This window comes from Salvelinus namaycush, chromosome 40, assembly GCF_016432855.1.
Source record: "Salvelinus namaycush isolate Seneca chromosome 40, SaNama_1.0, whole genome shotgun sequence".
In the NCBI taxonomy this organism is placed as follows: domain Eukaryota; kingdom Metazoa; phylum Chordata; class Actinopteri; order Salmoniformes; family Salmonidae; genus Salvelinus; species Salvelinus namaycush.
Window position 1 is genome coordinate 7,501,266 of NC_052346.1, and position 24,323 is coordinate 7,525,588.

Genomic DNA, 24,323 nt, shown 5'->3' on the forward strand with positions numbered 1-24,323 from the left:
GTAGTTCTAAGTACTTATTTTCCCTAATTTTTTATATTTCCACAGTATTTAACAGCGGTACACAATAGGAGAGAGACAGATAATATCTCCTTTCGTCATTAATATCAACCATAAAGGAAAGGGAAAAGTATGAGAGTCATGCTATTAATTTTCCAAAGCAGGGATGGAGAGTGAGCTAGTGAGGTAGGCTGCAGTGGGTTTGCTGGTCAATACATATACTGAACATGTAACCACAGTAATGGTGGCCAGTAAATCAATGAATAAAAATGGAATATTGACAAATTAAACAGAAATTGTAGACCTTTAATCTTTTCCAACATGTCAACAGACACTTAACTTAAAATAAGTACAAAACATTTCACAGTGTTAACTTCCTCTTTATCCCTGGCTGATATACATTTCAGAGCCTCTTCAGTGTGGATGGGGTATAGCATACATTTTCAACAACAAAGACTACACTTCCAGTTTGTGTTCTTCACTCTGTTGAACTCATTTGTCTTCATTCCTAGGCACAGCACATGGAACCACCGTTGGCATGCAAAACATTCAATCTAAAACAAAACAAAGCATAACACACTATAAATAATATCAAATATTAACGCGGTATGATGAATTAGCCATCCTTTGTGTTATATCATAAATTGTCTTACATGCCGTCACTGTTGTCAAAGGATTATAAACATGTTAAATAAAGTTACTAACCCAGTCAGTCTTTGGGCCACATCCAGGTTCTTTATCAGTGGCACACATGAAGCAGTTGTTGGCTTTGTTGAACTCTGAAATCATAGGCATGAACTGAACATATGGCTGTTCCACACAACTAAATAAAAATAAAGAATTTACATTTACTTTGAATTAAATGTCATTACATACCAGATATTTTTAGTATATCCTCAGCCATTTCTTTTTGCAGTTGCTCCATGTGTTTTTGAAGGTTCCATATCGATTTGGGACACGATGTTGGGGAAGTTCTGTGCAACTTCCTTGACCATCTACACCAACAAATAAAATAGAATGTTTGACCTAATTGTCATATAACAGCTAACCATTCATTATTGAAAATATAACTATCAAACCTGCATTACAAAGACCCCACAGCTGAAGGTGTCCTGCTGCATGGTGGGAGTTATTTCCCCTCATGTCCACTTTATTTCCACCCAGTCGTCTTTTCCATGGCAGGATCTTCTCATTTTGAAGTATTCTCTTTTTTATGTAAACATAATGGGATTCTGATTAGTTATAGGCAAATGATTACACAGGCCAAAACCGTATGCTGATTTCCTTATCACTATAATCTAGTAGAGGTCATTTCCTTTATGCCCCATTGTACACACAGCCTAAATTATAGGCACCATTATAGGCACCATTTACAGGAGAATAATACAAGTAGCATATAGGATCCAACCCTATCACAGAGTGAATAAATGTAGAGCGTTTCTAGACTTTAAGAAAAAAATATTAAGTGACAGTTTCATCAGTACGTGCTTAAAGAAAGTCATATCACAAAGATCACAGATGACAGTGCCCACCAAGTCTATAACAATAGAGAATTAATTGTAAGCACCAGTGTATTAAAGTGTGTCAAGAAAAGAGCCCCAATTAGGGGTTAGTGAACTCCGGTAAAAAAGGGCTGGTTTAGATTAGAAACTATTGCCCTGTGTCCCCATTCATAGAGGCATGAGAGAATCGTCACTGGTAGAATTGAGTTAACACTTTATTGGCCCAAAAACCCACAGACCCACAGGGTTGAGGTTACTCATGGACAGTAATTAGTATTTTTTATTTTTTTGCATTGACGCATTGTGTCTCGTAACTGTCCAAGAATAGGATCCAAAGTGTTAGGAAATATTTGTTCCCATAAATACAAAGGAGGATGTCTCTCCTCATACCTCTGGCACTTTAGTCAGACTGCCAGACTGTGTAAAAACTTTATGATGGGGCCGGCAACGGAGTTCCCATTGACTAAGCACCACAGAGACCAATCAGGAGAGAATACATACAAGTCAAGGGTGCCAATTGAAAGTCAAGGGGTGTGTCTGTGCCTTTTGGATTACTCTCTCTTTACAGAGAACCCCTGTTGTTCAAGTCAAGAGCTACCCTTCCCCTCTCAGTCTGCTCTGTGCATGTCTGAAAGTGACTGAGCCAAGAGAGTTTTTCACAGTATGTCATAAAAAATGATTACACTTATGAATGCATGTAAAATGCTAATATGTATTATATCCAGTACAATGGAATAACTATAGTCCACTGACTATTTAAGGGTAGTCAGTGGACATTCTGAACCTTGTTTGCGGTCAGTAGGTCACATGACCAAGGAGCTATTGAAATTAGAAACATTGAACATTCATGTAAAATTGTGTGAGATTAAAATGGGCAAACTAAAGGGTGTGCAATATATAAGGGTAGTCAGTGGATATTCTGAAGTTTGTTTGAGTCCAATAGGTCACATGACCAAGGAGCTATTGAAATTGTAAAGTTTGAAAAATTCATGTAAAATCATGTGAGATGAAAATGGACAAACTAAAGGGTGTGCAATGTGTAAGCCCGCTGAGTGTACATCCTGAACCTTGTTTGAAGTCGGTAGGTCACATGACCAAGGAACTATTGAAATTTGAAATTTTGAAAAATTTATGTAAAAACGTGTGAGATGAAAATTGACAAACTAAAGGGTGTGCACTGTGTAGGGCCACTGAGTGTACATTCTGAACCTTGTTTGAAGTCAGGTTATATGACCAAAGAGCTATTGCAATTCAAAAATGTAAATACATAATTTAAAATAGTGCGAGATGTAATTCAACAAAAAAGTGTGTGCAATGTGTGTCTATGCCATCGGGTTAACTACAACCAGTTTTGAAAGTTTTAGGAGTACTGGTTAAAGAGCTATTGAAATTTGAAATTTGATTTGGCACTATGTTGACGGTCCCTAACTGCTGTTGGTGGACGTAAGGAAAACTACAGGTGAATATCCATCGAATTTCCAACCTGAATCTGTCTTTACCTCGGTATTATTCATTTAATCTTTAGCCTAATTCAAGTTTACTTTCATATGATGGCAATTGTATCATTAATTGCGCATTAAAGGCGTTTCCACCACCATTTGTCGTATAATACATTTTACCCGAAACAAAAACATCCCACCATGTCAAACGAACAAATTATCTGTCGGCATTTATACAATTTTACCGAAAATACCTGCATCCATCATAGCTGTCATAATTTTCTTTATATAGTTAGACTTTACTCGCATTAAATCTGTGGATGGAAAAGTGTTTCAGACAGCAAATTAAATCAGCATTAACATATCAGTAAGGATGGCTTCGACGCTTGAACCAACAACTCCCTCATAAGATAAAAATAAAAAGGTAAAGGACCCCAAAGATGAGAGAGAGAGTCATATTCAGATGCATGTGCACACATAGTTAGACAGGCAGAAACACAGAGACCCAGTTGGAAGGGTTGAATGGGAACAAGTGTGAAGCCATGCACCATGGGTATAGAACACTGACAGACTGTGTTGCCTGGTGGTGTGTGTGTTTGTGTTTCCACTCGTCCCCAGCTAACCTTTTGTTTGCACACCAACAAATATATAATGTCAATAGAAACACAATAATCGTCCATTTTCTCTGGTTTATAACTATGGACTTTTGAACCATACAGTATAAAATATGCACAGACACAATGCTTTTTTGACATGGAATGTACTTTTACTTAAAACATCTCTATACAGGGTATGTCAGTTTACAAAAGGGTGAACTAGAAAGAACATAAACAGTCAAAAGTAACACAAAGACAACTGTGTACAGTAATACATACAAATAAACCATTGTAGACATAAATAAATTATAGACAAACTGTATGTACACCATTTACAGTACATGAGTTGGGGCACAAAAGGACATCTTCAGCCTATTCAAATGTCAAATAAAAAATGTATTAATTAACAGTGACAAGTCGTTGTCTATTTGTCGGAGAGAGGGAGGTTGTAATACAAACCATTTCATGCCAGAAACACTAGGATTTTACATGCAAAGCCAAGGTCTCTAAGGAATCTTAATCTACTGTATAACGACTCATATCCACATGCAACATTCAGAAGCATTTCCTCATTGAAGGGTTGGGTGAACTGTTTATTGGTGGGCTACTTGTTAGCAATTTCTTTGATTGGTAGGGTGTACATACAACAGTAGAGGCATGACTAAGTAGTGTCTGAAAGAGGACCCTTCTCCCTTCTGTTGGTGGCTGTTCTCCAGTGTCCTGAGTCTGGGAGGTTAGTTCTGTGCAGTCTGGTCAGCTCTGGTCAGCTGATCTCTCAGTGCCTCTATGTTGGGCTGGTGCTGGTGATGATTCCTGAGTCTAGGTCCTGAGATAGGACAAACAAGTCAACGATATGGTCAGAGTTAGGGTTGCAAAGCTACCGGTCATTTACGAAAGTTACTAGATTCTTCAGTAATAATGGCAATTAACAGATAATCTATGGAAACTATAGTGATTTATACTTGAATAACCAAAACATATATTTATTCATATATAAAGTATACATTTATTATATCTGTGTCCATATTGTCCATGAGTTTCTAGTGGATAGACCATATGGTTCAAGAGAAAATAGTGTAATTAATGAAAAAAGCATCTAATCAACAATGGCATTATTTTCAATGAACTCTGCAACTCCTCCAACTATTGTATTTTTTCACAACTACAACCATTTTGTACCCAAAACATTTACAGCAAAAACATATTGATATAGTCAAATAAATACGTGAGTAAAAAACATAAAGGATAGTTCATGCGGAAATCCTCATATTAAACACATTTACTAAGTTGGTTTATATTTAGAATAAAGTTTATAGCTTTGACATTCATTTATTTATTTTAAAATCATCTTATTGGATTTCTTGTAATATATTTTCCATGAGACCACACAGAGATAGTCGGCAGTACCCCAAAAGGCCACTAGATGTCATCTGGTAAAATTCCATACATTCCTTGAAAGTTACAAAATTATGGCAGTTTACTGGTAGACTTCGAAAGTTTCCAGTAATATACTCTCCCTTTGCAACCCTAGTCAGACTGCAACATCACCCATTTTTTACATTACATTTTCTAACACCTCTCAAACTGGCCATGTTTAACAGAACATCAGTTATCAGTGGTTATGCATGTGCGTATTCTCATTGTAAATCTCTTTTAGCATTTGGAAAAGAGCAAGATAATACAATCAATGATCTTACTGTGCTGCAGGACTGGTGAGATGTCAGGAGTGCAAAAAGTCTTGGTGGTGGCAGGACCCTCTCCTCCTGCTCCAATCACCTGGATCTCCAGCCTGTAGAGGGTGGCTAGCTGCAGACCTGACACTACCAGGACAGTACGCTCCTGAGAGAAGAGGGAAGACAGCAATACAGGGGCTCATTAACTGTGAGCCCCCCAAAACATCCAGTATGGATGTTTTGGTCAGCAATACAGGGGCTTTGGTCACCTTACTCTACTACACACCCCCCCCTTTGCCGTGAAACTACTTATTTAAACCGCAACAAATCATGGGAACTTGTGAAAATGGATTACTTGGACATTTGTTGGTTATTTATGGGAATTTTGATTTCCTGAGACAAATGGTCAGATTAGTTGCATAAAGGTGGGCTAATTCATTTAGTTGATATGGGATTCCAGTTATAGTGGCACCCCACTGGGGAGACGCTGGTTGAATGGACGTTGTTTCCACGTCATTTCAACGTGGAAAAGAGGCTGAAATGACGTCTGTGCCCAGTGGGACAGCACTATTTGGGTTTATACTGATGGACTTACTGGTGGTAGTATCTGTGACTGTGAGATTAGGCTGTTGGGAAGGTTGTTATGGCGACTGGCTGAGGTCACTTCCGCCCATGTGACCTGGAACCCGTGGAGCTCTCGGGGTGGGAGTGGTGCAGACACCTCCCATGTAAACACAGCTGTGACGTTACCCTTGTGGGCCATGAAGGAGGCGGTCAGGTTCTCTGCCTTGGACAGCACCTTCGGAGGAGGAGTTCCTATGGGACAAACATACAGAGTGTTTGAGGGGACCAGTTTGAGCAAAGTAATGCGCAGAATTGCAAATCTTGATCACATAATGACTAGTTATTTAGGATGCAAGGTGATATGTAGATCAGTGATTCAGTCCGACTTCAATGTAGTTGATCTCAAACATAAAGGGGTACACCAATGGACATGTGAATTGAAGGGTCACTAGGTCAATGACAAAGTGAACAAAGTGGTCTTTGGGTGGTCAGTGGTGTCTCACCTTCCTGGCCGGGACAGGCTATGTGTTTGGGGCTCTTGGCCCTGATGCTGGCACAGGAGGGGGTAAAGAAGAAGGTGGTTTCTGCCTGGGCACGTCCCTTAGTACCCAGTGGCTGGAGGTTCACTCTGTACTTACAGGAGAAGAGCAGGCCGGGGAGGCTGGCAAAGCCCTCCTGTAAGAGGTTAAAGACAGCGGACACAGATATGATGAGAGCAGCCTATACTGTAACTCCAATAGAGATATATACCCTTTGTCGTAGTTTCACCATAACTTGTTTCACCATAAATCGGTTGTAATGGCTGAATGAAACTGGTTACCTGTGTGATGATCTTGTCCGCTCCTTTGGTCTGGTTGTGTCCACAGTACTCTGGTACCCACTGGACACGATACCGAACTACAGTGGGATCTGAGAGAAATTGAAAGTAGTATCAATCAATAATCATTCATTATCAATCAACTGCCGATTTGTCGCATAACACAGGTGACAAAGCACACATTGTCCTTTCAAAATAAGAGTCAATAGTTCACTTATAAAGCTCAACTTGTTCAAACAGAACAGATTATTTGATGCAAAATGTAAGAGAAGCCATTCCTCAGTTGGCTCTTTGTGTAGCCCAGTGTGTGTGCTCTGGGTAGCCCAGTGTGTGTGCTCTGGGTAGCCCAGTGTGTGTGCTCTGGGTAGCCCAGTGTGTGTGCTCTGGGTAGCCCAGTGTGTGTGCGTTCTGGGTAGCCCAGTGAGTGCGTTCTGGGTAGCCCAGTGAGTGCGTTCTGGGTAGCCCAGTGAGTCAGCGATGCTAGCTTACTGTGCTCATGTTCCTGCATGAACAGGATTCAGGATGTACTTCTGTGCATCTTATCAGCTTGTAAGAAAGCAGCCTTTTGTTTCATCCTTTTGTTTGTTTAATTACCCACAAGCAGCCTGTACATTTACGATAATCTCTCTGTTTACATCACGATAGGGAGGTGGTGGTTAGAGGATTATTTCCTCAGCAGCACTGCTGTTCTTGTCGAAGGCCAAATCAAATGTGTGTGTGTGTGTGGATGCGTGTGTGTGCGCCTATGCGTGCGTTCATTCATGCGTGTGTGGCTGTGTCTAGGTTTCTCCCTGCATACCTGTGCTCCTCTGCCAGTAGACCCGGACCTGCAGCTGGCCATCCTGGTAGAAGGGGGTGCCCACATCCAACACATCAGGGATAAGGCCCTCGGAGACGGGGACCGGGTGGGCGCCAGACCTCTGCTCCTCCCCTGATCGTGGAACAATGAAAATGGGAACAAAGCGATGTCAGATCAGATGCAAACATACACTACATGCCAAAACACTATAGCTTTCCCTTTTTACCCTCATTTTGACAGGGAGTCATGCTGAGACCAAGGTCTCTTTCAACGATCAGCCCTGTATACACATCAATATTCACATTCACATATACACAAAATGCAAAACACATTCATAGGAAACAAACACACTCTTCAGTAAAAAGATCCTCAATTAGCCTTTTCCGTCAATCCAGATACCCAGAAAATTTTAAGCGGGGACATGATCAATGAGGGCACCATCCAATGTACATACACAATACAGTATATACAAAAGTATGTGGACACCCCATTCAAATTAGTGGATTCGGCTATTTCAGCCCCACCCGTTGCTGACAGATGTATAAAATCGAGCACACAGCCATGCAATCTCCATAGACAAACATTGGCAGTAGAATGGCATTACTGAAGAGCTCAGTGACTTTCAACGTGGCACCATCATAAGATGCCACCTTTTCAATAAGTCAGTTCGTCAAATTTCTGCCCAAACTGTAAGTGCTGTTATTGTGAAGTGGAAACGTCTAGGAGCAACAACGGCTCAGCCGCGAAGTGGTAGGTTCACACAAGCTCATAGAACGGAACCACCGAGTGCTGAAGCGTGTAAAAATCGCCTGTCCTTGGTTGCAACACTGACTACCGAGTTCCAAACTGCTTCTGGAAGCAACGTCAGCACAAGAACTGTTAGGCTGGAGCTCCATGAAATGGGTTTCCATGGCCGAGCAGCCACACACAAGACATTTTCTCAGGCAGAGGACCTGAAATCACATGACAGAATAGACAGGCTGTGTTCTGACTGATGTTTGACTGTTGTTTTGTCACATTAAATCATATTGCTTATATGAAATCTTAATAAAAAATAGGCTTACTTTTGTTTGTTTTTTCCTCTGAAGACATGATCATGTCTAAAATCAGATTACAATTCAATTATTATATTTTTTTAAGATCAACATGCACAATGCCAAGCGTCGGCTGGAGTGGTGTAAAGTTCACCGCCATTGGACCCAGGAGCATTGGAAATGCGTTCTCTGGAGTGATAAATCACACTTCACCATCTGTCAGACGAACTTGGGGTTCGGCGAATGCCAGGAGAATGCTACCTGCCCCAATGCATAGTGCCAACTGTAAAGTTTGGTGGACGAGGAATAATGGTCTGTGACTGTTTTTCATGGTTCGGGCTAGGCCCCTCAGTTCCAGTGAATGGAAATCTTAACGCTACAGCATACAATGACATTCTAGATGATTATGTGTGTCCAACTTTGTGGCAACAGTTTGGGGAAGACCCTTTCCTGTTTCAGCATGATAATGCCCCCGTGCACAAAGCGAGGTCCATACAGAAATGGTTTGTCAAGATTGGTGTGAAAGAACTTGACTGGCCTGCACAGAGCCCTGACCTCAACCCCATCGAAGACCTTTGGGAAGAATTGGAACGCCGACTGCGACATCCGTGCTCGACCTCTCTAATGCTCTTGCGGCTGAATGGAAGCAAGTCCCTGCAGCAATGTTCCAACATCTAGTGGAAAGCCTTCCCAGAAGAGTGTTATAGCAGCAAAAGTTGGACCAACAATTTATTTCTCAACTGTGGCAGTCATGAAGTTCTGTCAGCCGGTGATTGTCAAGCAAATAACTGCTGGTCTCACAGTAATTGACCGTTAATTAACATAAACACATTTAGCAAATTCTGGTTTCCACGCATAGCCTACAAGCCACTGATGCAGACCTTTGGAACATCTACATTTTAAAAAGTCTAATAAATCCATGTAACATAGCCTACACCATCACAATAAATCCATTATTTATTTTAGACAGGTCTAAAGAAACATGATATTAAGGAAAAGTAGTCTATTTCAGAAGAACAGAATAGCATACTCTGAGTTGTCCTGATGTTAGGCCCTGATCTGGCTATGCTATATGGCTGTGGGCTACACTAGTTCATTTAGCAGACAGGATTTGTTTAGAATTCAGTGGCATTATTTAATATTATTTAATAGTATAAAGAATAATAGTATGAAGAATTCCCTGGCGGCATCCCCTTTGTGTGGCCGTAATGCCCCCTAAATAAATCCAGGCCTTTTGCTGCCATGACCCCAAATGTGATTATGCATGTAAATGCTTTTACTATAAAGGTGCCATTTTATGGTGAAAATGATCTTCCCCAAACCTGAAACTCACGCGCTGCTTATGGATGCCAGTTAGGCTCGACACCCCTTGTAAAGCAGATTAATGTGCTTCATTTTAAGAAGTTATTTGGCCACTTTAGTTGTAATACAAACCTTATCAAAACAGGCCTATGGGTTATGTGTGCGACTATGATTAGAAAAAGTCGCAAAAAAAGGCATTGTTTCTTATGCTGGGCATCATTCACAAGTGATAATATAGAATTCACAAGTGATAGGCTAATATTGTCACCCATCAGACTATTCTTAATTTAATCTTGTCTTTACATATACTAAATAATATATGTGTGAAATTTGTTTTTATTTAAAATGGACCATTATCATGCACCTGTCTCGAAACATGGGCAGTGGAACATATACATGCCATCTATGCACTTAAACAGCAAATGGAGGACGCTTTTCCCGTGGTTCATTTTCACGCCAGCCAGGAAGGCTATACCCCTGTTGTAAAGATAAACAATGTGCTTAATATTAGGAAAGTTGAGAAATAAATATAGTAGTTCTAGCCTTAGAAAGCTGATGGGATCCTCCTCTTTTTAATAGAGGCCATCACTCTGTTTTCTCACGCAATTGCATAGCCTATAGAAATGTTGCGCAATATGAGCTCATTGGCTCTCATGACGTATTAGATTAGATTTTCGATTACAATTGCATTGATGCTGAGTACCAGGCAGTTTGCAAGTTTGGTAGGCTAATAATGACCATCAGCAGCATCAGAGCTTGGAGAAGCCTAATTACCGTAATAAACGGTATTTGACTGCAGTCATGACTCGTGACTGGTCATGTAGTGTATCACTCTTCCAACCTCAATATACTGGGTAAATATTTAATAGAGTTGGAAAATTCTGTAAATCCTCCAACTGGAATTTCTGGAAAAACCAGGGAACTTTGAGAATGTTCCCAGAATTTGGGGAGCCTAATTATCAAATATTTTCCTTAGCAAATGACAGCTGATAAGCTTTGACTGTTGTTGACGTACTGTGTCGTGTGTTGAAGTGCAGGGTGGCTTTGGGACTTTTCAGTGGGGTCTGTCCCCAGTAAGACACGGCCTGTAGCTCCACACTGTAACTCCTGTTAGCTCGCAGACTCTCCAGCTCCACATAGCTCTGCCCCTGGATACACACACACAGGACAGAGGGGTTATAGGGTCAGGAAGACCGTGCTGTGTCCTCTGCATCCACACAACAAAAAGGTACAAAGTAGGTCCAATAACCACAGCAATAAATTGCCGGGAAATTTTCATTTTCCAAAACAGACACGAGCTAATGCAGATTTAATAGCATCAATTTGCGATTCATTTGCCAAACGTGACAACTATACAATTGCTTGGTTTGGTGTGTAAGCACTAAGCACCATGCGATTGGAGGGTTTATGCCATCACAGCCACACACACTGCCATTGTTTATCCTTCCATTACATTTGTTGTGGCTTGAGGAAAGAAAGAACAGGCTTCCACTCTACATTGTCCCAGGGAATGTCCCATGTTAATGAGTGTCTACATGTCAGGGTAGAAAAAGGGTTCCAAAATGGTTCTCCTATGGGGACAGCCGAAGAACCATTTAAGTTTCTAGAAATAGTATGACTAGACCGCCAAAGCCCCTCAGGCCACGTCATTCCATTTCTATTGGTATGACTGACCTACCACATGGGCCCAACATGTCAAGGTAGGGGCCTTACTCTACGACTTACCCCATTGACCATCTTCCTCCTCTTGGTCTTAGGTGGTGCTGTGGCCCCAGTGCTGCCTGTGGCCCAGCTCCAGGACACCTTGTAGTGGTGTACAGGGACATCCAGGTCTGAGGGGATGGACCAGCGCAGCCGGACCGACACCGCCCTGCCGCCGGGGCCAAAGGTCACGTTGGACACCCTCAGCTCAGATGGGGCAGGGGGGCCGGAGGGGTCTGGGGACGACATCAGGTGTCATTGGTCTGAAGTAGACATCAGTAGTGTTTCTGGTGTTTCTAGGTCAAACCGTTTTGTTATAGTTCAGTCTTCTGTGATGTATATAAAGTGTAATATTGGGATGCAAACTCAAAATGTAACACATTTCAACTCTATATCTGACATGGTACAGTTGTCTTCTTTTTTTAAAGCCCATAACCATGTGTGTGAGGTGTATACTTCTGTTTCAAAGTAGATTTGTACCAAAAATCAGTCTGTGTGACCCTGATTTAACCCACTGCAGTAAAAAGGTCAATCAATCATGGAGGCATTCACGCTGACAAATGCAGCACAGCTAACCCACACCGCACATTACAGCTGCCAAAATCATTAAGCCTTAGTATATGTCTATGAAAGCTATTCATACATTGACTGGAAGGTATTACAGCTCTAGGGGGCTTAAGCACAATACAGCACTTCAGAAATGGCCAAAAGCCAATGTAATTAGTCTGTATTCATCTTCATTACAGTCAGTGCAATATCACCCCAGGTTGTTTAAGCCAGCCTCACACACACACACACACACACACACACACACACACACACACACACACACACACACACACACACACACACACACACAAGCAGACACACAAACAAACACACACGCACACCTTTCTTGGTGTGGATGTGGCGACTGGGAGTGGTGAACCCTCTGGTCCCATGGACGTTCACTGCTGCCACTCTGAACTGGTACCACCGTCCTGCCCGGATATCAGCCAGCCGCGCTTTCTCCTCCGTGGTCTAGAGAGAGCGAGAGAGGGAGAGAGAGAGAGAGAGAGAGAGAGTTGTTTAACTTCATGAACAATCAATACATTGCCACACATTGAACTCTAAGTAGATTACATTCATTTGTCCCCTTATAATCAACTAAATCCAGTATTAATAACTAAGCATCCCCAAAAAAGGCTGACTAACCTGTGCTACCACCTCCCACTGTGTAGCAGCGTCCTCACTGGGTTGTATCCCGTAGTTCCACCTCCTCTGGACCACGTAGATGACCGGCTCGGCCGACACGTTGAATCGGGAGGACCAGCTCACCTCCATCTGGCCAGACCTCAGCTCCTCAAAACTCAGCTCCTTCCTGGGCTTCAGAGGGGCTCCTGGAAGGGTGAAGTGGGTCGGTTCAAGGTCATGTGATCATTTGATTTTAGTCATTTAGCAGACGTTCTTATCCAGAGCAATTAGGGTTAAGTGCCTTGCTCAAGGGCACACCGGCAGATTTTTTACATAGTTAGCTCAGGGAATCGAACCTTCCACTGACATCAGTGAATTATCTAAGCGAAAGTAAGTTTTTTTATCTCATCTTTGAATTGACCCACAAATTGGTTGCAGATAATATATTGGTTGTAACCAACCAACAAAAAATGTACATACTGAAGTTTCCTGTCTATTTTACTGAACATACTGTGTGTACTGGAGGTTGCTGTACCTTTGTTAAGGTTCTTGGGAGGTTGGCAGGTGTGCCCACAGCCGTTGGAACAGCACTTCGTCTGGGCATTGCACTCTCTGTCCTCCTTGCATCCCTCCACACACGCCGCCGCAAATCCGCTGGCCTTCTCAGGGGCAGGGCAGTCACCCTGCTTCACTGCCACCACCGAGCGCAGGAACTCACAACTCGTCACACACTCCCAGTGCTTCTTGGGAATTGAGCGCTGGGGTGGAGGATTGGGGGACAGACAGACAGACAGACAGACAGACAGACAGACAGACAGACAGACAGACAGACAGACAGAAAGCACAGATGCTTTACTACTAAAATAACATGCAGAAAAACTGTGCAGACACTGTAAGTAGAAGATCAGTTTCTGATTACTTACTGAGTAAGGAAATTGAAGAAGCACTGAGGTAACATTTGCCTGTGTCGGATTACTTTTGCCAAGAAAATGTCTATGGAGGAGAATCTGAACTGAACTCTACTAATTTAGCCTCTCAACATGAAGCCTCTCCTCAGGGTGTTCCTCCCCCCTAACTTCACGAAGTGGGAGGCTATCAAAAGTCATCATACCTCACAAAGCTCCCGACACTGGCTCTTCAGGTCCCAGGAGGCCTTGCAGGGTTCCAGGCACTTTGAAGGTGAGAGAAACAGAGATGGAGGTGAGGGCTTGTTACACCTTCCATGCCACCACAGGAGATATCTGAAGCAGCTTAATAAATTAAAAACGTGCCACCACGGTATAAAAAAAATACTTGAATACTTCTTCTGCCCTCAAGCTCCCGCAATATAACAGCAAAAAGTGTTACCACAAACTTTAGCAGCTTGAGGTTTATTGGGAGGAATCTTTGTATGCATCTGACATCTGTGGCCTTGTCGGTGTTCCTGACTCTCTTGAGGAAAGAATAGCTAAAGAACTTGACAGTCGGTTGCTGGACCCACATTTAATTTGGGGAACATCAGTTTAAGGGAAATAAATAGGATGTTTGAAAATCAAAGAACACCACTCTTCCACAGTGTGTTTGTTATTAACTATGTGCTTCCTGTAGCGGCTTGTAGATCTGTACTGCTGTCCTTGTCCCCTGAGAGACACTCTTCCTGCATGAGTAACTCAGGCTAGACTGCCCAGGGGAATATTCCCATTTCCAATTTCATGCTGCAATGAAACACCGTGGTTGGTAGCCATGGAGGAAGGCAGTGGGGAATGTTGCATCACAATGTATATAAGGCTGGTGGCTCTAGGGGTAATTTGAAAGTTACCATATTACAGTAACAACATCCATTTGATATCCAGGTTTAACTATGCTGAACAAAAATATAAAACGCAACATGCAACAATTTCAATGATTTTACTGAGTTACATGTCATATAAGGCAATCAGTCAATTGAAATAAATAAATTAGGCCCTAATCTATAGATTTCACATGACTGAGCAGGGGCGCAGCCATGGGTGGGCCTGGTAGGGCATAGGCCCACCCACTTGGGAGCCAGGCCTAGCCAATCAGAACAAGTTTTTCCCCACAAAAAGGGCTTTATTACAGACAGAAATACTCCTCAGTTTCATCAGCTGTCCGAGGGGCCGGTCTCAGACGATCCCGCAGGTGAAGAAGCCGGATGTGGAGGTCCTGGGCTGGCGTTGTTACACGTGGTCTGTGGTTGTGAGGCCGGTTGGACGTACCGGGAAATTTTCTAAAAAGACGTTGGGTGCGGCTTATGGTAGAGAAATTAACATTCAATTATCTGGAAACAGCTCTGGTGGACATTCCTGCAGTCAGCATGCCAATTGCACACTCCCTCAAAACTTGAGACATCTGTGGCATTGTATTGTGTGACAAAACTGCACATTTTAGAGTGGCCTTTCATTGTCCACAGCACAAGGTGTACCTTTGTAATTATCATGCTGTTTAATCAGCTTCTTGATATACCACACCTGTCAGGTGGATGGACTGTCTTGGCAATCTCTGGGATCTTTTTCAGCTCATGAAACATGGAACCAACACTTTACATGTTGCGTTTATATTTGTGTTCAGTATATAAACTCGGTATGCTTATGGTTATTATTTCTTACTTACTTATGCCTTGACACAAGTATAACAGCATGTCCAATACACTCCTACAACCTTCTAGAGAAAACCTCAACCATGTAATGCGTTGTTGAAGGTTTTCAAGGCGTGAAGATTGGAGTTATCCTGGGGCAACGTTTTGGTCGGAATGAGAGTGGGAAACACATTTATCTTCAGTTGCTGTGAAAACATGAGAAAGTGTGTGTGTGTGTGTGTGTGTGTGTGTGTGTGTGAGTAAGTGTGTGAGGGGTGGAATGGGGTGGAGAGTGTTGGTAGTTGTCGGAAACTCTGAATAATGTGAAGGAAGGAGGCACACGTTGAAATGCAGCTGAGGTGCCCACTTTATGGTGGGGGAAATGCGGAGACCCTGCCGAGCTCGCCCCAGGCCCCACTGCTACTTGTATGGAAGGAACATCCTGAAACTGCTAAAGCCTGACGCTGTACCCTTTCCCATTCAGTAACACATGCTCATACATTGCTCATACATTCAACTAGCTCTCTCTTACCCCTCTACTCTCCTGTAGTACCCTGTCCTCGCTTTATCTCTCCTACAGTCCCTCCATACTACAGTGTACTGCACGTCTAAAGCTCTCCCATTGTGTCTAGATACTCGGCTGCCCGCCATCGCCTAGTGCCATGCCGTACTATGAGTGTCCCTGTCCTGTCATTTCTTATCTCCCTTCTCTGGTCTCCAACTTGAGATTCTTCCTCTAATCCCAACTGACGCTCAGGCTCTCTCGTCTCCTCGTTCTTTTTGTGCCTCTCGGCTACGCTTCGTTTTCCGCCCCATTTCAAACTCAAACCAAGCATTCCTTTCCACTAGCGACCGACCGCAAATAAATCAGAGTTCTCGGACTCTGATAGAATGTCTAGGAATTTACACAACACCTAAGGACTCTCTTCCACTGATGGCAAAAGACAAAGGAGTATTACCCCTTGATGGCAGAAGTTTGGTAGACATTTGGAAGTCAATAATGCTCTGTTTTACAAAGGAACCAGGGAAATCAGGAAAAGCACCAGCAGGGTGCACATGGCCATTTCAGTATGCAGTAGGACAAGAGTGAACCGTTTCCTCTCTGAACGACAGTAGATAATGGCCTCAGTGACTTCTGACCGTGCATAACGCTGCTGTTCTGTTTGGGTGGTGTAGACTGAGCCTGCTTCTCAAATGGTACCCTGTTCTCTATATAGTGCACTCCCTTTGACCAGCGCCATATGGGCCCTAGTCAAAATAAATGCACTAAATAGGGAAAAGGGTGCCATTTGGGATGCACCCTGGCTGTACTGTAGCACACAACAGTGTTTGATACCGTGCCCAGATGACACCCTCCCCGGAGGAAAGAGACCTTGCATTTGTCTCCCCCTTCCTGTTTCTACAAATTGAACAGGCTTTGGGGGGGTTCCAGAGTCTTTCACAAGAGGCTGTGCCAGCTCTCTGTAGTGCTAACACTGTTCATTATTTCACATGGTCATGTCTGTGGTGTAGGGAAGAAGATGTGGTGTGTTAGTAATGGCACCCTATTGCCTGCATAGGGCTCTGGTCAAAAGTAGTGCACTATATATGGAATAGGGTGCCATTTCAGCCTTGTTTTTAGTCCTTAGGGCCACATCATCCCAACTGCTAGACCAGTAAGTGTTAGTTGGTACACTAATGACTCCCAAGTGCTGCCTAAACGCCAATCTGAAGGAGCCTTGGCTTGTCGTGAGGTGATAAAAAAATAATGACTTCAACTAAGCATTCATATCTGCAGAGCTGAGAGGCTGACAGACTGCCCGGTGTAATGGCATGGCAATTATGACCGTCCACGGCTCTCCTAAATGAGGCACTGAAGCGATCCTGTCATCCCCTGCTAAGCCTTTAAATGAAGATGTGACCGGACTCTATTGTGTCAGGCTATGGTAATCATCTATAGTAGCCTTAATTGACTGCCTGCCTCGACGAGATAGTGACAGACAGATTAACAGTCACTCATCGTTACCAGGGAGGTCCATAGAGACAACGTGATGCTGAGTGTGCATGGGCAAAGTACAGGATGATCTGACTATTGTGACCAAACATGATCATAGCTCTACTGGATGTAATCACTGAGGGCTTTAAAAAAAATGGCAGCACTGTTGTTGTCTCCGATAAGTTGTGGGTGGACTTTTAGTGTAGCCGTAAGCACTGCTGCAAGCAATCACCAAATGCAGACATGCGATGGCTTACGCAGCGAAACAAATCATCGCCTGTAATCAAACACTGCGAAACACGAGGGTCTGACTTCCAATTTTGTGGTTGAGCTGGAACTACAGATTACATAGTAGGCAGTGGCATTTCAGGAAGACCTTAAAATCAGACTGAAATCCTTGAGCAGCCAATCAAATCTAATGTTGAGTTCGAGTGATATACTGAACCATTGGTGATACATAACTGAACTGAAAGCAAAGCAAGATTACTTCTAAAGTGAGACCGCAGAGACATTAAGATCTCCTTAGTGAGAATAAATTGATTCTTCATCTCCACTTCAGAGCCTCTAATTTGGCAATTAGCTGCCGTGTAATGAACATTCCACGAGGAAGAGGATTCTAATTGGCTGTGTTCTTTCTTAACGAGAATAGAATATCATTATTACTTTCTTTCTTAACGAGAATAAAATAGCATCGCTCTTCAAGAAAACAAGGAGAGCGCTGAAATGTATAATTTTATTATATGCTCAGTTTCACCATTAAAAAACAGAGCAAAAAAACAGCACATTGGTTTGGACCTGGTGTGGAGGATGCCATCACGCTACAGGGATTGACCTGGTTTAAAGTTTGAGTGAAAACTCTCTCTGGAGTTCTGGAGAAATCTGCTGAGCAGTTGGTTAAATGTTTTCATGGACCCACCAAGAGAGGTCAGCGGCGGGCTGACTGCGTTTCTGCTGTGAGCCTACCCTGGGTTGAGTCTGTCTGTCACAGACAGAGACGTGTGTTGTTGTGCTTCTCTACCATACGGTGACACAAACACACAACTAACCAGAGTATTATACTGTAGTAAACAAAGCAACAAAACAATCACAAAGACAACTCGAAACTAATTAGGAATGTGGCTTCAGAGTAAATAGCTGCGAGTGTGAACGTGTTATCGAAAAAAACATTATTCAATTTAACAAAAACATGTGAGATAATATTGTTCATAATGGTATTTGCCTGCTATTTGCGTTATGAGATATGACAACTGTGCAACCATTCTATTGTCGTATACTACAGTATACTGAAGCCTGTGGAATAAGCACAAAGGCAACATGTCAGCTTCACTTCTGTACACTGTGGGGCTAGTATACTGAAGGGCTGTTAGAGAACGTTACTGTCCTCATTACCAAAAATGAGTGGACCTCTTTACCCAAAGACAATTATGACTTCCAGAGAGGGATATGCAGTAATGTATTTGATGAAAATACAAAGTGGAGAGACTAAGAGCTTAACAGCCAAGCATCCATCTAAAGCACCTGTCGCTATACGTTAAAATCATATATTTTGTAGGCTCTATGATCTACAGGGGAACAGTACATAGCTAGCTGCAGTATATTGGCTGACAGTGATGTATGGTATTGCATGGTACATAGAGTAGTGTGTAAGAACCACTATGACAATGATTTATCAATGTTTTTGTTCAGCTGCTTATTTTCCCTGAGAGCTTTTCCTCTCTGAAAATAGATCATTCAAGTTTTGTGCGATTTCCGTCATGTTAGGTATGGTATGCATGTAAACATCAGTACGTTACCTTGGCACACTGTCTATGATTTTGACACCAGCCCAGGGCTCCATTGTTCTGAAAGGAGAGAAGAAAGTAGAGGACAGTCAGTAGTATATTTACTAGGGAGAGCAGAGAGTAGAGGACAGTCAGAAGTATAATTACTAGGGAGAGAAGTAGGTAGAGGACAGTCAGAAGTATAATTACTAGGGAGAGCAGAGTAGAGGACAGTCAGTAGTGTAATTACTAGGGAGAACGGAGAGTAGAGGACAGTCAGTAGTGTAATTACTAGGGAGAGAAGAGAGTAGAGGACAGTCAGTAGTATAATTACTAGGGAGAGCAGAGTAGAGAACAGTCAGTAGTATAATTACTAGGGAGAGAAGAGAGTAGAGGACAGTCAGTAGTATAATTACTAGGGAGAGCAGAGTAGAGGACAGTCAGTAGTGTAATTACTAGGGAGAGTAGAGAACAGTCAGTAGTATAATTACTAGGGAGAGCAGAGAGTAGACGACAGTCAAAAGTGTAATTACTAGGGAGAGAAGAGGACAGTCAGTATTGTAATTACTTGGGAGAGAAGAGAGTAGAGGACAGTCAGTAGTATAATTACTAGGGAGAGCAGAGAGTAGAGAACAGTCAGTAGTATAATTACTAGGGAGAGCAGAGAGTAGAGAACAGTCAGTAGTATAATTACTAGGGAGAGAAGAGAGTAGAGGACAGTCAGTAGTATAATTACTAGGGAGAGCAGAGTAGAGGACAGTCAGTAGTGTAATTACTAGGGAGAGTAGAGAACAGTCAGTAGTATAATTACTAGGGAGAGCAGAGAGTAGACGACAGTCAGAAGTGTAATTACTAGGGAGAGAAGAGGACAGTCAGTATTGTAATTACTTGGGAGAGAAGAGGACAGTCAGTAGTATAATTACTAGGGAGAGCAGAGAGTAGACGACAGTCAGTAGTGTAATTACTAGGGAGAGTAGAGAACAGTCAGTAGTATAATTACTAGGAAGAGAAGAGAGTAGAAGACAATCAGTAGTATAATTACTAGGGAGAGAAGAGAGTAGAGAACAGTCAGTAGTATAATTACTAGGGAGAGAAGAGAGTAGAGAACAGTCAGTAGTATAATTACTAGGGAGAGAAGAGAGTAGAGGACAGTCAGTAGTAAACTTGGCAAAAAAAGAAATGTCCTCAGTGTCAACTGCGTTTATTTTCATCAAACTTAACATGTGTAAATATTTGTATGAATATAAGATTCAACAACTGAGACATAAACTGAACATTTTCCACAGACATGTGACTAACAGAAATGGAATAATATGTCCCTGAACAAAGGGGGGGTCAAAATCAAAAGTAACAGTCAGTATCTGGTGTGGCCACCAGCTGCATTAAGTACTGCAGTGCATCTCCTCCTCATGGACTGCACCAGATTTGCCAGTTCTTGCTGTGAGATGTTACCCCACTCTTCCACCAAGGCACCTGCAAGTTCCCGGACATTTCTGGGGGAAATGGCCCTAGCCCTCACCCTCCGATCCAACAGGTCCCAGACATGCTCAATGGGATTGAGATCCGGCCTCTTCACTGGCCATGGCAGAACACTGACATTCCTGTCTTACAGGAAATCACGCACATAACGAGCAATATGACTGGTGGCATTGTCATGCTGGAGAGTCATGTCAGGATGAGCCTGCAGGAAGGGTACCACATGAGGGAGGAGGATGTCTTCCCTGTAAAGCACAGTGTTGAGATTGCCTGCAATGACAACAAGCTCAGTCCGATGATGCTGTGACACACCGCCCCAGACCATGACGGACCCTCCACCTTCAAATCGATCCTGCTCCAGAGTATAGGCCTTGGTGTAACGCTCATTCCTTCGACGATAAACGCGAATCTGACCATCACACCTGGTGAGACAAAACTGCGACTCGTCAGTGAAGAACACTTTTTGCCAGTCCTGTCTGGTCCAGCGACTGTGGGTTTGTGCCCATTGGCGACGTTGTTGCTGGTGATGTCTGGTGAGGACCTGCCTTACAACAGGCCTACAAGCCCTCAGTCCAGCCTCTCTCAGCCTATTGCGGACAGTCTGAGCACTGATGGAGGGATTGTGCGTTCCTTGTGCCATCCTGTACCTGTCCTGCAGGTGTGATGTTCGGATGTACCGATCCTGTGCAAGTGTTGTTACACGTGGTCTGCCACTGCGAGGACGATCAGCTGTCCGTCTTGTCTCCCTGTAGCGCTGTCTTAGGCGTCTCACAGTACGGACATTGCAATTTATTGCCCTGGCCACATCTGCAGTCCTTATGCCTCCTTGCAGCATGCCTAAGGCACGTTCACGCAGATGTGTACAGTGCAGGCAAGGCTAAAGACAGATAGTCATCTGACCTCTCTGTCATTATCAGGTCAATGAATGTCTGCATCCCAAATGGCACCATATTTCCATTATAGTGCACTACTTTTGAACAGGGCCTATAGGGCTGTGGTCAAAAGTAGTGCACTATGAAGGGAATAGGGTACCATTTGGGACCCATCCAATTCATCATACCCATGTTATGAAGGCTACTATGGCAGCCCAAGGGACATGAAAGTCAGAACAGATAAAGGTGAAATAAAACACATTTTAAAAAGATGAGGGCATTTTGTTATGTCACTTTGACTAAATGAGTGGAGCACAATATGACCTCTGACGCAAATCAGAACTAGTCTCACAAGTCAGACAATTGTTTCCGAAATATTACACGTTAAAGACTGGAAATCAAGGGTAAGGCTACACCCTAAATGGCACCCTATTCTTTATATAGTGCACTACGTTTCACCAGAGCCCTGTGGGCCCTGGTAAAAAGTAGTGCACTACATAGGGAATGTGTGTCATTTGGGATGCAAGCCTAAGTTTGAACCACCTCAAAGCAGACTCTAATGGTCCTGTCCAACAACTATAATCCAGATTGATGGTGGCATTAACATGATTTGAATTCACTGACTGACGTAAATTATGTCATGTTACAAAATCTCAGAAAGGGACTTTTCAATATGGAAAGCTTACGATAGATTCAACAATCTGTACCAAGATGTATTTCCATGGCTGCTTCCAGCACATTGCCAACAGAGACCTTTCAACCAATATGCTTCATTTTAGTCACGTTCACCTGTCCATTACTATGTGTCGAATTGATGAAAAAGTATAGCTGAAGCGTACTGTAGCTAAACCCAAGTCTGGCAATAAGAATTAGCCATTTTATAGGCTGACATGACATAGTATCCTATCCACTCCTACAATGGGTAGACTTGATCTACGATCTATGACAGAAATTCCATCACAGAGGGAATAGATGGGCTGCCCTTGCAATCTAACATTGACCCTGCTACATGATCCGTGGGAAGTAGTGATTAAACAGGTCAAAGGTCATATCCTGACCCTTAGAGAGGTCACACGTGCTTAACAGTGTGGCTAATGATGTGATGTCAGTGCAGTTCCCGTCCTATGATAATAAACCATAGCTAATAGCCATGTGTCTCACTAGTTCCCCATTCCATATTCCCTATGGAGCAATTCATTCAGTAAACTATATAGGCCTACTATATGGGAGTATACTAGTGGGTATTCTCACAGGACCATCCTTCTGAATCCTCAGGCTGAATAGTGAGTAACTGGGCATGTTCACTGCTAAGGCTTAGTTATCTCCATGCACTGTATGTTTTATTTGATTTATTTCACCTTTATTTAACCAGCTAGGCTAGTTGAGAACAATTTCTCATTTACAACTGCGACCTGGACAAGATAAAGCAAAGCAGTGCGACACAAACAACAACACAGAGTTACACATGAAATAAACAAACATACAGTCAATAACACAGTAGAAAAAAAATCTATATACAGTGTGTGCACTTGAGGTAAGATTAGGGAGGTAAGGCAATGAATAGGCCGTAGTGGCGAAGTAATTACAATTGAGCAATTAAACACTGGAGTGATAGATGTGCAGAAGATGAACATGCAATTAGAGATACTGGGGTTCAAAGGAGCAAAACAATAAATAACAATATGGGGATGAGGTAGTTGGATGGGCTATTTACAGATGTCATCTGTAAATCAAAGGAGAACATGAACTTGATCATGTGACCTGGGTGGCTCAGTCACAGTGTCATAGGCTTGGGACTGGAGGGGTAGTGAAGGGCTTGATATGGACGTCATTTGGATAACAAGCTTCTCTCTCTCTCTCTCCATCAGCCAGTAGGTTGCTCAACTTCTCAATGCAGAATCAGATTTAAAAATGGGACATGGTAAAGAGAACTTTCTAATGAGGAGTACAGTGTATAGACAGTTTCCTCTGTCAGAACATGATACTGAACTGTCTCCATATATTGTGTCTAGTTTGCTTGCAGACTTACCAAATCTAAAGCAGTTGTTGTGAGGCCAAAATCAAAACTTCAGTTATCGGTTAATAATCAACTAAATAAATAAATAAAAATAAAATCTATTTCAAGCACATTCTTGTTTATTAATTCATTTGCGCATAAAAAGCAAAGGGAATATTATATGATGCAGTAGAAACAAATCGGATTGCCTGCGTTTGATCCAACTTTGACTTTATTCCATGAAGACAGCAGCATGCTCGCCCGCTTGTTTTGGCCTTACCTCCACCTGAGATTGTTTGGAAAGCGTCGCTATGCGAGTGCTGTGCAAGCTGAGACACCTAGACGCACATCTCCCTCGGTAGACGTCGTTCATCGACTGGGTCTCGTCTTTCCTCTTCGTCTTCGCATTGACACTCAAGAACAAGATACTCCACCAACAAAGACTCGCAAATACACCTCGGCTTTTAAATAATGACATTGTCTAGGCCTTTTCTCCTGCGTGTTTCCCCTCGTAGCGACGGGACGAGTTTGTGACAGTTTGTGGATGCAGCCCGGGAAACTGATGAAACTTCTATGTCGAAGGGAGGAGCCAGGATCTGAGCTCAGCCTGCCATTGGAAGACATCAATGATCTCAGGCATGATGTGTGTGATGAGTTTGGACTGTTGCCATCTAATTGTTTAATTGCTGACATATTTTAAGTTATGAGTGGCAAATAGCCTCCAAAATTACAATCTAAGTGTAAGGGCTAATATACCTCACGTGATAAAACCAGGTCGAGTAATATCTTTAATGATAATGTCCTGCTCCAAATGAGGAAGGCATTTTGATAAAGGGTAATAACACATGAACAAAAAATCGACAGAATCCACCCCTCAGCGCTCCTGTTCACCTGCCACTCACTACACCTGTTTATGGTCTTTCCCAATTTTCTGGGGACAAAAAAACCCCATAGAACTGCAACAATCACTTCATAATCTCTTAAATGTTATCCTTGACTGTACTGAAAAACTAATTTTCTACATATTCATTGTGTCTTATTTGGGATTCATCCCTTCGTTTTCATTCATTCA

General features: G+C 42.7%; 1 protein-coding gene and 1 long non-coding RNA gene across 2 annotated transcripts; both read right to left on the reverse strand.

Moving 5' to 3' along the window:
* Positions 1 to 318: 318 nt before the first annotated feature.
* On the reverse strand, positions 319 to 1,307 carry LOC120033122. The gene is made up of 4 exons (XR_005473932.1): positions 1,077 to 1,307; positions 874 to 992; positions 703 to 776; positions 319 to 551 (listed from the first exon to the last, which is right to left on the reverse strand). It is a non-coding gene; the product is annotated as an uncharacterized LOC120033122 (long non-coding RNA).
* A 2,389-nt stretch (positions 1,308 to 3,696) lies between these two features.
* On the reverse strand, positions 3,697 to 23,776 carry LOC120033609 (anosmin-1-like). The gene is made up of 14 exons (XM_038980032.1): positions 23,532 to 23,776; positions 18,941 to 18,988; positions 13,709 to 13,768; positions 13,133 to 13,355; positions 12,619 to 12,803; positions 12,315 to 12,444; positions 11,449 to 11,660; positions 10,739 to 10,871; positions 7,388 to 7,519; positions 6,592 to 6,680; positions 6,275 to 6,446; positions 5,803 to 6,023; positions 5,232 to 5,373; positions 3,697 to 4,360 (listed from the first exon to the last, which is right to left on the reverse strand). Exons 1-14 carry the CDS (start codon positions 23,727 to 23,729, stop codon positions 4,269 to 4,271), a joined length of 2,037 nt encoding a protein of 678 aa, XP_038835960.1. The 5' UTR covers positions 23,730 to 23,776; the 3' UTR covers positions 3,697 to 4,268.
* Between the last annotated feature and the right edge of the window lie 547 nt (positions 23,777 to 24,323).

Bases quoted from the DNA above. Each gene is read 5' to 3' on its own strand.
- LOC120033609 (XM_038980032.1), bottom strand. From the start codon at position 23,729: ATGTCATTATTTAAAAGCCGAGGTGTATTTGCGAGTCTTTGTTGGTGG. The intron at 18,989-23,531 runs GTAAGGCCAAAA...CTCTCCTTTCAG, and splicing joins CCAAACAATCTCAGGTGGAG to AACAATGGAGCCCTGGGCTG. The intron at 6,024-6,274 runs GTGAGACACCAC...TTTGTCCCATAG, and splicing joins AGCCTGTCCCGGCCAGGAAG to GAACTCCTCCTCCGAAGGTG.